Source organism: Myxine glutinosa, chromosome 14 (genome assembly GCF_964187855.1).
Source record: "Myxine glutinosa chromosome 14, kmMyxGlut1.1, whole genome shotgun sequence".
Lineage (NCBI taxonomy): Eukaryota > Metazoa > Chordata > Myxini > Myxiniformes > Myxinidae > Myxine > Myxine glutinosa.
In genome coordinates this window covers 24,840,324-24,854,390 of record NC_136274.1, presented here as the reverse complement: position 1 = coordinate 24,854,390, position 14,067 = coordinate 24,840,324, and the positions used below count along the sequence as shown (strand labels likewise).

The 14,067-nt window shown below is 44.8% G+C and overlaps 2 protein-coding genes across 2 annotated transcripts in view; both read left to right on the top strand.

The window, feature by feature from the left end:
• The window catches only part of LOC144888812 (otoancorin-like), a 55,500-nt gene that overhangs the window by 17,770 nt on the left and 23,663 nt on the right, over nt 1–14,067 (top strand). Inside the window, exons 4-10 of the mRNA XM_078768065.1 lie at nt 7,143–7,295; nt 8,807–9,685; nt 11,962–12,168; nt 12,274–12,438; nt 12,547–12,687; nt 12,850–12,911; nt 13,054–13,171. Of these exons, the coding sequence (XP_078624191.1) occupies nt 7,143–7,295; nt 8,807–9,685; nt 11,962–12,168; nt 12,274–12,438; nt 12,547–12,687; nt 12,850–12,911; nt 13,054–13,171 (1,725 nt within the window). The remainder of the gene's footprint in view (nt 1–7,142; nt 7,296–8,806; nt 9,686–11,961; nt 12,169–12,273; nt 12,439–12,546; nt 12,688–12,849; nt 12,912–13,053; nt 13,172–14,067) is intronic.
• Nucleotides 3,297–7,111, top strand: LOC144888848 (zonadhesin-like). The gene is made up of 8 exons (XM_078768364.1): nt 3,297–3,659; nt 3,851–4,050; nt 4,199–4,346; nt 4,637–4,728; nt 5,526–5,666; nt 5,786–6,081; nt 6,326–6,603; nt 6,795–7,111. Exons 1-8 carry the CDS (start codon nt 3,560–3,562, stop codon nt 7,109–7,111), a joined length of 1,572 nt encoding a protein of 523 aa, XP_078624490.1. The 5' UTR covers nt 3,297–3,559.

Here is a 14,067-nt window from a genome sequence, read left to right as displayed (position 1 = left end):
TCTGGAAGTGTTTTACGACGGACACCATTACGTAAGCGTACGTTTGTCCAGCTCCTACAAAGCACAAGTCTGTGGTCTCTGTGGGAACATGGACGACGAAAAGAGCAATGACCTCCAAATGCCAAATGGCACCATGGCCGATGATCCTGCGTCCTTTGGGAATAGCTGGAAAATTTATCACCTGGACAACAGGTACATGTCTATAACACAGCTCAGATTTACGCTCATGGTTGTTGGCATTCTTGCTTTTGCTTCCTGAAAAGGAGAACGGCACGGTTTGTTGCCACGGAGCAGCCGATGGAATTCCACTGCGCGCATTTTATCATCGCATTCATTTCCACCTTTTTACTTAACTTAAAATAGTGCACTGCTGCAACATAGAAATGTGAAGCACAAAACTTTGGTTCAGGCTGTTTTTCCCCCTTTCCATCCACAGCAGCGTCGATGACGACGGCAGCACACTCGTCCTGAATGAAACACACGTGGAAAGAGCAAGCAGAAACGACACGTGTGGTTTGTTGCTGCTCAACGTTGGACCGTTCGCCTCTTGCCACGCTCAGCGAAACCCAGAGGAATTCTTCCATGACTGCACGTTTGAAGTCGTCGTCAGGGAAATGGTGCAGGAAGCACTGTGCGATGCTCTCGAGTCTTACTATGCCACCTGCCTGACTGCCGGAATTGCGATGTCAAAGTGGAGGACACCCTCACTCTGCCGTAAGACGTCTGACTGCCACTTTAAGAATGCTTTACCCCTTCCTTATTTCTTGTCTCTCAATGCAACGCTTTTGGTCCTTTCACAACGACAAACCACGACAGCATCTTATTTTGCCAGATCGCATTTATTTTTTCTTCCTTTGTTTCTTTAAGCGATGGGAATTAATGCAGCATTCCTTCTTCCTTTGCAGCTCTTCCGTGTCCAGCAGGAAGCAACTACACGACGTGCGCTCCTGCCTCTTTTGCTTCTTGCTCTGAACCCGATGCGGTTGAACAGCACACGGGCTCATGTGTGGAGGGCTGTGTCTGTGACAGTGGCCTTGTGTGGGATGTGAACCAGTGTGTGAGGCCTACGGAATGTGGCTGCCTGCGTGATGCCCAATATTATGAAGTGAGTGCCATGACTGGCAAAGACCACAACACACTTGGCACGCACGTATTGATTGTTTGGAAGATCCTCCGTTGTCAGGCCGTGCACGTGATTGAACCTACAAGCATGTGACGTTTAAATGACTCATGCTGTGGGGTCTGTTCCCATAGGTCGGAGAGGCATTCGTCAGTGACAACTGCAGCGAAAGGTGCCACTGCACACAGGATGGAACCATCAGCTGCGTTCCTCAGGACTGCGACTTGGTCGTCAACGAGTGCCGTACCGACGAAGAGGGTATCTTGGGTTGCCATCCAAAACGTGAGGCGCTACAAATTCTACCATTGGTCGGCAGCTTGACGTCAGCAGTCTAGGCGGGGTTAAGCAATTTTTTTTCTCTGGAATGGATCGAGTTTTACTGTGGGGCTCTTGAATGCAACATCCCTTTCTTTGCATTGCACATTCATCTCCGTCACAGGGGAGATTACTTCACCTTTTCACAAATTAGTCAGATTTAATTGGTTACATTTGTCAGGTCAAAAGTCATTGCGCAAACATGTAATTTTAGCTGTCAAAAGAAAGCAAACTAAGGTCGGATATATTTCCAACAGCGGATTGTACCGGATGGGGAGATCCTCACTACAAGAGCTTCGATGGCCATAAATTCAACTTCCAAGGAACATCCACATACGTCATGGCTCAGGTGAGATAAATGGCTGTTTCCGGACCACAGAGGATATTGAGAGAAAGTGCATGAGAGTGTGGAAGAATGTATGCTTTAATTCTCCATTTTGTCATGGTTTACATGAAGCATTTATTTCCTTCAGAAGAGGGAGAAAAACATCTCGGCATGACTTTAATGACATCAGGTATACACGGATACCTTTACACATCAGCCGTTACAGGACGAAGTCATCCAGCTCATTATTTCCCCCCGAACCCTTGTACACAAATCATTTATATCGTCTTCAGTTGTTTATCTCCTGGGGGTGATTGTGTGAGTTTGAAGTTGCAAGGCAGGAGGTTGGGAGGAGGAGGATGGAGGAGGCAAGGGGGCCTTGTGGAGATAGCAACACTGACATCACACAGTACTGAGACAACAACATTCTCCAAGGCCCGCATTTCCCAGATATTAGTTATAAACATGCAGTTCTCTCTCCGTTATCCTCGGCCAAGCTGCCTGAAATAAAAGGAAGACAGCCTTGAGTGGCCCGACTTACTGCCGCCTGGCATGAGAGCATAGTTATTTTTTTTATGACTCCCTCATACTTCCTGCAGCAACTTTGGCTTTTATTAGAACTGGCTGCAAATGATTTTTAAGCTCGGTTTTATCGACAACCTATCAGGACACAAGCTTTAATCAATAGTTAAGGTTAAATTTACCCACAAGAGTGATTGGCAACAATGATGTTGTGCTGCTCGTGTTTAAGATGGATGTCAGAAAGGGAGTTCAAGGGCTAGACGTTGGATTAAAGTTGTTTTGTTCATGTGCAATTGCAGCTTTGCAACGCGTCGTCACAGTGGAGGGTGCTGGTGACGAATGAGCATCGCAAAAAGAACAATAAGGTTTCCTACACCAAGGAAGTCGTCACCGAAGTCTACGGGGTGAAAATTGTCTTCTTCGGCAGCAAGACATTCAAGGTAGAGGCAAATTGTTATCTGACCCTCGCCATGCTCAACTGATGATTCTGCTTTCCCTGTCCCCTTGGAGTACTCTCACTCGGACGTTCCTCATGAGCGTTTGTTTGCTTTGCACTCAGCTGAACGGGGTGGTCACCAACATGCCATACACGTATATCAATGGGCCAGATTCACTGCAAGTGAAGATCTGGGGCCGCTTCCGTCACCTGAGTACTACATTTGGTCTGGAAGTGTTTTACGACGGACACCATTACGTAAGCGTACGTTTGTCCAGCTCCTACAAAGCACAAGTCTGTGGTCTCTGTGGGAACATGGACGACGAAAAGAGCAATGACCTCCAAATGCCAAATGGCACCATGGCCGATGATCCTGCGTCCTTTGGGAATAGCTGGAAAATTTATCACCTGGACAACAGGTACATGTCTATAACACAGCTCAGATTTACGCTCATGGTTGTTGGCATTCTTGCTTTTGCTTCCTGAAAAGGAGAACGGCACGGTTTGTTGCCACGGAGCAGCCGATGGAATGCCACTGCGCGCATTTTATCATCGCAATCATTTCCACCTTTTTACTTAACTTAAAATAGTGCACTGCTGCAACATAGAAATGTGAAGCACAAAACTTTGGTTCAGGCTGTTTTTCCCCCTTTCCATCCACAGCAGCGTCGATGACGACGGCAGCACACTCGTCCTGAATGAAACACACGTGGAAAGAGCAAGCAGAAACGACACGTGTGGTTTGTTGCTGCTCAACGTTGGACCGTTCGCCTCTTGCCACACTCAGCGAAACCCAGAGGAATTCTTCCATGACTGCACGTTTGAAGTCGTCGTCAGGGAAATGGTGCAGGAAGCACTGTGCGATGCTCTCGAGTCTTACTATGCCACCTGCCTGGCTGCCGGAATTGCGATGTCAAAGTGGAGGACACCCTCACTCTGCCGTAAGACGTCTGACTGCCACTTTAAGAATGCTTTACCCCTTCCTTATTTCTTGTCTCTCAATGCAACGCTTTTGGTCCTTTCACAACGACAAACCACGACAGCATCTTATTTTGCCAGATCGCATTTATTTTTCCTTCCTTTGTTTCTTTAAGCGATGAGAATTAATGCAGCATTCCTTCTTCCTTTGCAGCTCTTCCGTGTCCAGCAGGAAGCAACTACACGACGTGCGCTCCTGCCTCTTTTGCTTCTTGCTCTGAACCCGATGCGGTCGAACAGCACACGGGCTCATGTGTGGAGGGCTGTGTCTGTGACAGTGGCCTTGTGTGGGATGTGAACCAGTGTGTGAGGCCTACGGAATGTGGCTGCCTGCGTGATGCCCAATATTATGAAGTGAGTGCCATGACTGGCAAAGACCACAACACACTTGGCACGCACGTATTCATTGTTTGGAAGATCCTCCGTTGTCAGGCCGTGCACGTGATTGAACTGCAAGCATGTGACGTTTAAATGACTCATGCTGTGGGGTGTGTTCCCATAGGTCGGAGAGGCATTCGTCAGTGACAACTGCAGCGAAAGGTGCCACTGCACTCAGGATGGAACCATCAGCTGCGTTCCTCAGGACTGCGACTTGGTCGTCAACGAGTGCCGTACCGACGAAGAGGGTATCTTGGGTTGCCATCCAAAACGTGAGGCGCTACAAATTCTACCATTGGTCGGCAGCTTGACGTCAGCAGTCTAGGCGGGGTTCAGCAATTTTTTTTCTCTGGAATGGATCGAGTTTTACTGTGGGGCTCTTGAATGCAACATCCCTTTCTTTGCATTGCACATTCATCTCCGTGACAGGGGAGATTACTTCACCTTTTCACAAATTAGTCAGATTTAATTGGTTACATTTGTCAGGTCAAAAGTCATTGCGCAAACATGTAATTTTAGCTGTCAAAAGAAAGCAAACTAATGTCGGATATATTTCCAACAGCGGATTGTACCGGATGGGGAGATCCTCACTACAAGAGCTTCGATGGCCATAAATTCAACTTCCAAGGAACATCCACATACGTCATGGCTCAGGTGAGATAAATGGCTGTTTCCGGACCACAGAGGATATTGAGAGAAAGTGCATGAGAGTGTGGAAGAATGTATGCTTTAATTCTCCATTTTGTCATGGTTTACATGAAGCATTTATTTCCTTCAGAAGAGGTAGAAAAACATCTCGGCATGACTTTAATGACATCAGGTATACACGGATACTTTTACACATCAGCGGTTACAGGACGAAGTCATCCAGCTCATTATTTCCCCCCGAATCCTTGTACACAAATCATTTATATCGTCTTCAGTTGTTTATCTCCTGGGGGTGATTGTGTGAGTTTGAAGTTGCAAGGCAGGAGGTTGGGAGGAGGAGGGTGGAGGAGGCAAGGGGGCCTTGTGGGGATAGCAACACTGACATCACACAGTACTGAGACAACAACATTCTCCAAGGCCCGCATTTCCCAGATATTAGTTATAAACATGCAGTTCTCTCTCCGTTATCTTCGGCCAAGCTGCCTGAAATAAAAGGAAGACAGCCTTGAGTAGCCCGACTTACTGCCGCCTGGCATGAGAGCATAGTTATTTTTTTTATGACTCCCTCATACTTCCTGCAGCAACTTTGGCTTTTACTAGAACTGGCTGCAAATGATTTTTAAGCTCGGTTTTATCGACAACCTATCAGGACACAAGCTTTAATCAATAGTTAAGGTTAAATTTACCCACAAGAGTGATTGGCAACAATGATGTTGCGCTGCTCGTGTTTAAGATGTATGTCAGAAAGGGAGTTCAAGGGCTAGACGTTGGATTAAAGTTGTTTTGTTCATGTGCAATTGCAGCTTTGCAACGCGTCGTCACAGTGGAGGGTGCTGGTGACGAATGAGCATCGCAAAAAGAACAATAAGGTTTCCTACACCAAGGAAGTCGTCACCGAAGTCTACGGGGTGAAAATTGTCTTCTTCGGCAGCAAGACATTCAAGGTAGAGGCAAATTGTTATCTGACCCTCGCCATGCTCAACGGATGATTCTGCTTTCCCTGTCCCCTTGGAGTACTCTCACTCGGACGTTCCTCATGAGCGTTTGTTTGCTTTGCACTCAGCTGAACGGGGTGGTCACCAACATGCCATACACGTATATCAATGGGCCAGATTCACTGCAAGTGAAGATCTGGGGCCGCTTCCGTCACCTGAGTACTACATTTGGTCTGGAAGTGTTTTACGACGGACACCATTACGTAAGCGTACGTTTGTCCAGCTCCTACAAAGCACAAGTCTGTGGTCTCTGTGGGAACATGGACGACGAAAAGAGCAATGACCTCCAAATGCCAAATGGCACCATGGCCGATGATCCTGCGTCCTTTGGGAATAGCTGGAAAATTTATCACCTGGACAACAGGTACATGTCTATAACACAGCTCAGATTTACGCTCATGGTTGTTGGCATTCTTGCTTTTGCTTCCTGAAAAGGAGAACGGCACGGTTTGTTGCCACGGAGCAGCCGATGGAATTCCACTGCGCGCATTTTATCATCGCATTCATTTCCACCTTTTTACTTAACTTAAAATAGTGCACTGCTGCAACATAGAAATGTGAAGCACAAAACTTTGGTTCAGGCTGTTTTTCCCCCTTTCCATCCACAGCAGCGTCGATGACGACGGCAGCACACTCGTCCTGAATGAAACACACGTGGAAAGAGCAAGCAGAAACGACACGTGTGGTTTGTTGCTGCTCAACGTTGGACCGTTCGCCTCTTGCCACGCTCAGCGAAACCCAGAGGAATTCTTCCATGACTGCACGTTTGAAGTCGTCGTCAGGGAAATGGTGCAGGAAGCACTGTGCGATGCTCTCGAGTCTTACTATGCCACCTGCCTGGCTGCCGGAATTGCGATGTCAAAGTGGAGGACACCCTCACTCTGCCGTAAGACGTCTGACTGCCACTTTAAGAATGCTTTACCCCTTCCTTATTTCTTGTCTCTCAATGCAACGCTTTTGGTCCTTTCACAACGACAAACCACGACAGCATCTTATTTTGCCAGATCGCATTTATTTTTTCTTCCTTTGTTTCTTTAAGCGATGGGAATTAATGCAGCATTCCTTCTTCCTTTGCAGCTCTTCCGTGTCCAGCAGGAAGCAACTACACGACGTGCGCTCCTGCCTCTTTTGCTTCTTGCTCTGAACCCGATGCGGTCGAACAGCACACGGGCTCATGTGTGGAGGGCTGTGTCTGTGACAGTGGCCTTGTGTGGGATGTGAACCAGTGTGTGAGGCCTACGGAATGTGGCTGCCTGCGTGACGCCCACTATTATGAAGTGAGTGTCATGACTGGCAAAGACGACAACACACTTGGCACGCACGTATTGATTGTTTGGAAGATCCTCCGTTGTCAGGCCGTGCACGTGATTGAACTGCAAGCATGTGACGTTTAAATGACTCATGCTGTGGGGTGTGTTCCCACAGGTCGGAGAGTCATTCGTCAGTGACAACTGCAGCGAAAGGTGCAACTGCACACAGGATGGAACCATCAGCTGCGTTCCTCAGGACTGCGACCTGGTCGTCAACGAGTGCCGTACCGATGAAGAGGGTATCTTGGGTTGCCATCCCCACCAATCGGTGTGTTTTCTGCACAATATACATGGATCTAGTCATTGATGTTATTTTGTGCTCCTGAGTGTTGCTATTGATTTTTGGATTTCCCTTGGTTGTTTAGACTGCTTTTTCGAAATTTCTTCACAAAGCATTTTCCTGTCTTTATTTAAATTGAGAATAATTCAGCGAAGGGATGTGCCAGCATTCAACCCATTTGCAATGCGCCCTCCTTTAAAAAAAAAGAAAAGAAAAAAAAAAAAGAAGGTTTTTCTGCAGATTTTGAGTTTGTGCAAGTCAAAATAATACTCCGGTGTTGTTGTTTTTTTTGTTTTGTTTTTTTACCACATGAAGGTTTTTTTATGTGGGTCATACTGACCATGTATTGCTATTGTAAGTTACCTCGTTTGGCTGTTTCTCTTGATGCAATGACTTTGTTTGGCATTTTGCTGTTTAAATTGCACTTTCCCTCCTTTTGCCAACATGAACCGTGTCCGCTCATCGATTGTATTTCAACGAAGAAGTAACCGGATTACGAATAGACAGAGGCATGTTCCCTTCTGGGTTTTTGATTTAGTTTTTCATCATCTCCCCATTTTTTTATTTACGGTAATGAATACTGCACGTCAGCGCCAAACACAAATCTCAGCTTAAATCAGTCCTGCATTGTTTTTTGTTTATTGTGTCATATTCTGCTTTTTCCAATTCATGCGTGACAGTTTGTCCATTCATTTTTTTTTTACTGCATCACAGTCCCTTTTTTCTAATTTGTTCACGGGTCACAGTAAAAATATAAAAATATGAGTTCCATTCAAAGGAACTTTGTTGTGGTAGGAGGCCATTAGGCCCCTCAAAGCCAGTACTCGTCTTTCCGACAATTTATAATTGTTTGTCCGTGCTCTATCCTTTTAACTGCCGAGCCTCAAGCAAAGAAGCAGCACGACAACTTTGAGGCTAGCATAAACACACTCGCCTCTGAGCTCTCTTGCCTGGGTTCGGATCTTGGCCCAGGTATAAATTGTCGTCTTGGTGTTTCGCAGACATCAATGTGCGTGCGATCCCTCGGATGGACATTAAACCGGGCGTCCTGTCTGCCTGAATTAGTTGGTGGATGTTAAAGATCCCATGGTCCTTCGCGAAGAGTAGGCGAGCTACCGGTACCCTGAATAAATTACAAATTCCTACATTGACTTCTGCTTGGGAAGGCAAAAAATCACCAAGCAAACCTATAATAAAATGGCAAACCACCTAGTATAACCATCGGCAAGAAACTGCTTCAGCAGCACCGACGCTCTGTGAAGAGTGTGCTACATCAGAATCAGAGGTTCTTCCCAGGGTCAGTGGTTGTACGTGAAACGTTATGTTTGAAACAAAAATAATCTGTACAGCTCTTTCAACTTTTAACTTCAAAATTGACACTGCCATAAATTAAACTGGCTTGTCAGTCTCTATATCTTTGATGTAATAATAATTACCTGTGATGCTGAAATTAACTTTTGTTTATTTTGCTTTAACCATGGACCAAAACTTTTCTGCAGACCACTCCAGGCACAATAGTAACGGAAACAATGTCATCAACTGCTGTGACAACGATAACCTCACCACAGCCTGGGAATATGACCTCACCACAGCCTGGGAATACGACCTCACCTCAGCCTGGGAATACGACCTCACCACAGCCTGGAAATACGACCTCACCACCGCCTGGGAATACGACCTCACCACCGCCTGGGAATACGACCTCACCACAGCCTGTGAATACGACCTCACCACAGCCTGGGAATACAACCTCACCACAGCCTGGGAATACGACCTCACCACAGCCTGGGAATACGACCTCACCACAGCCTGGGAATACGACCTCACCACAGCCTGGGAATATGTCCTCACCACAGCCTGGGAATACGACCTCACCTCAGCCTGGGAATACGACCTCACCACAGCCTGGAAATACGACCTCACCACCGCCTGGGAATACGACCTCACCACCGCCTGGGAATACGACCTCACCACAGCCTGTGAATACGACCTCACCACAGCCTGGGAATACAACCTCACCACAGCCTGGGAATACGACCTCACCACAGCCTGGGAATACGACCTCACCACAGCCTGGGAATACGACCTCACCACAGCCTGGGAATACGACCTCACCACAGCCTGGAAATACGACCTCACCACCGCCTGGGAATACGACCTCACCACCGCCTGGGAATACGACCTCACCACAGCCTGTGAATACGACCTCAGCACAGCCTGGGAATACAACCTCACCACAGCCTGGGAATACGACCTCACCACTGCCTGGGAATACGACCTCACCACAGCCTGGGAATACGACCTCACCACCGCCTGGGAATACGACCTCACCACAGCCTGGAAGTTCAACCATATTACAGTCTCAATCTACAGGAACAGTAAGTGCAGCATAAAACTTTTCTTTGACAACTTGTAAATTTAATGCCATGGACTGAACGGGGTAGTCACGTTGATGTTTGAAGGGGGACAACTGTGAACCAAAATGGTGAGATGCCGATAGTTGACGTGAACATCGTTTGGAACTGGAAATTCTCGTTTTTTCATAATTCTGATAGTAGTAGTAGCAATAAAAATAAATAAAAATAAAAAAGGGAGTCGTGTTTCTCCATCCGTTACACTTTTGTTACCCGTGCACGCAAAGCACAAATTGGGGTTAAGCAATTGGGTCACTCTGACAGTGTCTGTTTGTCTACAGACATTAGTCTATGATCGAAGACCAACTTGATTTCAATACAATTTTATATTTTGAACAATGTAGAACACGAATCATATGAATTGGAAGACGAGCCTGGAGTTTAGCAGTACTTTGGCTCTGAATTTGGCAAATTATACATGCTGATCGCATCTTTGATCAATCGCAAATGTGAGTCTCGTGCTGATCGCGCATGCGCACAGAGGAGTGAGATGTTATTTTACTCTGTCTATCTGTCTGGCAGTCAAACAAAATTGAAAATCATTCCAAACAGGAAACTTACTGTTTTTAGGGACGTCTTAAAGAACACAAACAACAGTCATGAATAACTAATTTAACGTGTTAAATATAATAATAATAATAATAATTCATTTATTTTGTATAGCGCTTTTCAAGAAGCCCAAAGGCGCTTTGACAGAGTGGAAAACATAATGCATAACAATACATGAAAACAACAATTGCAAAAAGACAAGAATCAATAGGGAAATATTTAAAGCAAAAGGAGGGAGAAGGAGAAGAGATAGTCAGGGGCCAAATGCTGTGGGTTGAATGTTGAATGCAGTGTTGAACAGCTGGGTCTTTAGTGATGTTTTGAATGTGGTGAGTGAGGAGGAGTCTCTGATGGTGTGAGGTAGTGAGTTCCAGAGGGTGGGAGCAGCGATGGAGAAGGCCCTGATGTGTAAAGGTGGTGTAAAGTGTGGTGTAATATGGTGGTGTAAAGGATGATGCATCAATGGCGGTAAACTTCTGAAAACGTTTTTCTTCAACATCCTTTAAAACTTTCATTTTTATTTCAATTGAATTATCTACTTGAACATTGTATAACACAAGTAGTCGTATTGGCACTTTCAAAAACCTACAGTTTAGCAGCACTTTAGTTTTACGCCATCTCGACCAATCAAATTTGTCATTCGTGCTCTCAGCATCGGGGAATATCGATTCAAATAAAATGGCAGTTCGTAGGAAATATATATCATGCTCGGAACACACAAAGCAAGAGTTTAAAAGACTCTTCCCATGTCCTTTTTCTCAAGACTGCGTGTGGTAACGTGTTCCCTGAACTCTCTTGTTCTAAAGAGTTCCTGCTGTCATAAAGTAATACAAATGGCACCATTGGAAAGCTAATAATCCATTTACTCCTGCCGGTGTGTTTCCCGGTTTATAATAGGTACATCGTATCCCTGCGTGTCGTAAGAGGCGACTAAAAGGGTTGGTGTCAGGAAGGGAAAATATTGCCTCAAAAAGGGAACCATGATGATTGTCATGGGGGCCGCAAGCCTAACTCCGCTCTAGCAGGGAAAATGGCCTTAAAAATCGAGTTTTTTTTTATTTTTATTTTTTTACTTTGACCAAAAATTTGTTCCTTTAAAGCCTGTGCTTCTGGGATTGAAGAAGAAGAAGATGCAGGACCTTAAGCTTTAACGCAGTGGTTCCAACAGTTACAATTTTTTTTTCTCCGACAGCAATAACACTTTATGAGGACATGGGAGGAGCACACAAAATTATATATAGTAATATTTCTCAAAGAAATAGAAATATATATCAAGGTACACAGAGAGTCCACACAAACAACAACAACAACCATAGTCACGACAACAACAATTACCTGTTATAAATAAAATGTCCTTTTTCACGTGTTCGACTACATTTACATTCTCATTGCCACTCACAAATGCACATGCAATATGTTTGTGAAGTACAGCATGCTGTTCTTTGATTAAGTTTCCTGTAACTATGGGGATTCATTCGAAATTATTTTCGTGATACCGTTCATGATTTATCCTTTGGACTGCTTGTGATTGTAAGTTTGATTTTCATCTCTAAGACAACAAGCCATGCAGACACACAGCAGCTGCATTTATGCTGTGCTCACGTACACCGTTGCTTCCGGTTACTGTCCTATGGAAGGTGATGTCACATTTGTGGTGATTAAGTCAAATCACATTTTCATATGTTTTGCAGTTGACAACTCCAGCTACTCAAACCACGACGCCAACCGCCAACATTTCCCAGATAATGGAAAACATTTCTAATGTTACGACTGCCGAAGTTCTCAATTTGAGCAACAGAGCAGTGATTGATAACATTGAACAACTTGGCCAATCTGATGAGTGGACTGAGACTGCTGCCCAAGTTTTGATGGACAAGTACCTTGAAGGTGGTGCAAAGGTACGAGCTGAGATGTTAAACACAAAGTTTTTTTTTTTTTCTAACTCCTTATTATTGTCTCCTGGAAGCTCACGATGGACAACAACAATGGTATTTGCACTACAGGTATCCACAGTAGACGAGGTGATGAACCTTGGAAGCCTCATACAAAGCGTACCGAGTGACATGTTCTTGGAAATGAGCAGTGAGGAGATGGAAAAATCCTTACCCACTCTGTCGGACAGATCATCAATCCTGAACGATGTGCAACAATCATCGATCATGATGAACGTAAGTTTGAACGTGTCAATATTTTCCAACACACATACGTAAATCCATACATGCATGTTTATTTACTTCGGATCCTTGATTCTGATATTTCTGTTGCTTTGCCCTCAGGCCTTGAACTCATTAGGTATAGATCGGACAGTTGAAATCATCTCTGGACCCCTTGTTTCGGCCGTCCCCTTGAATTCACTGTACTCTCTGAAAACAGTTACATCTACCACTTTTGCGCAAAAACCCTGGACGCAGTCACAGGTAAATCCCGATAAACGAGCATCGCAGGAATATTGATGGGTTTTTATTGGGCTGTTTCTGCGGTTTCTTACAAGTGCCAACATCCACAATTGATGTATAACCAACACAATCAGTATTTGCTCATTGTTGTTCCTTACTGATACATTGTTTTCTCTCCTACAGTCATCTTATTTGGTCCAAAGATTTGTCAGCAACCAATCCAAATTAGGAATCAATCAAATCAGGTAAGATCATCAAAGTGAATTTGTGGATAAACAATGTATAAAGTGTGTAAAGTAACGAATATTAAAAGTAACTGTGTTCGCAAAAATTACCTGTCGCACCTCATTGCGCTCGATTTACGTACGATGCTCCTACCTTGTGCAGAGCTATGGATCAAGCTGTGATTGGCATGACCTGCGACATGATTGAAAAGGTAGAACAAGCCGACCTGATGGAGGCTGCAAATATCATGACCTCAATGGATACCTTCTCAAGCACTCAGGTATGTGAACATGGTCATAGATCATTCCATATTATAAGGAGGATGTTTGTCTGCCTGTGTGTCGCCATTTTTCTCAGAGATGGCCAAAGGGATCTAACTTTCAGAGGTTCATCAGTGAGTGCCAGGGAGTGTCTTCTGCAAAAAGTTCCGGGTCTCGACTTGTACTCAGCATCAACTAATCTATGGTTTAATACATTGAATTTACTTCGGATAAATAAATTATTTTTTGCAAAGTGTGATATTTTCTGAAATAAATTTTATAGTTGTTAATTTAAAACACTACAGCAAGTTTCCACAACGCCGTGGATGCGTTCCTAGAAAGTGCGACATTAAGCAAAATGACGTTAAGCAGATGAGATATTCCCATAGACGTAATGTTAGAATGTGGGGATGCGTTCCCCGAGCATATTTTTGGTCTCCCAAACATAACTTTAACCTTTTAACTACATATTGGAGGCAAATATTAAACAAATAAATAAATAATACATTAAATACACAAATGGACAATTAAATGAACAGTTGCAGGGATACTGACCAGTATGTAGAGTCGAGATTGCTCGTCGGGATGGCCACGGGGGAGGTGTAAGTGTGGAGTGGAGGGGTTACAGGGAGGGACTTCAGGACTTCTTGTTTCAGACGAACTACTCAAATAATTTGTAGGATGGAAGGCAAATGGGCTTTCAGTTGAGTCGAGTGAGAGAAATCCCCGATTGAGCTATCGAACGGTTGTGTGGTGTAACCGGAATGGAGAGGTCATCACCGTGGTGCCGAGGGATTGATTGTGCGCTTGGAACACCGGGATTGATGTGAATACCGCATTTGCACAAATACGGATCTTGTGTTGAGAAAACCAAGAAGGCAATCATGGCTGCAAAGCTAGGTGGACAAACATTGAG

Bases quoted from the DNA above. Each gene is read 5' to 3' on its own strand.
- LOC144888848 (XM_078768364.1), top strand. From the start codon at position 3,560: ATGGTGCAGGAAGCACTGTGCGATGCTCTCGAGTCTTACTATGCCACC. The intron at 4,729-5,525 runs GTGAGATAAATG...GTGCAATTGCAG, and splicing joins CCACATACGTCATGGCTCAG to CTTTGCAACGCGTCGTCACA. The intron at 5,667-5,785 runs GTAGAGGCAAAT...CTTTGCACTCAG, and splicing joins TCGGCAGCAAGACATTCAAG to CTGAACGGGGTGGTCACCAA.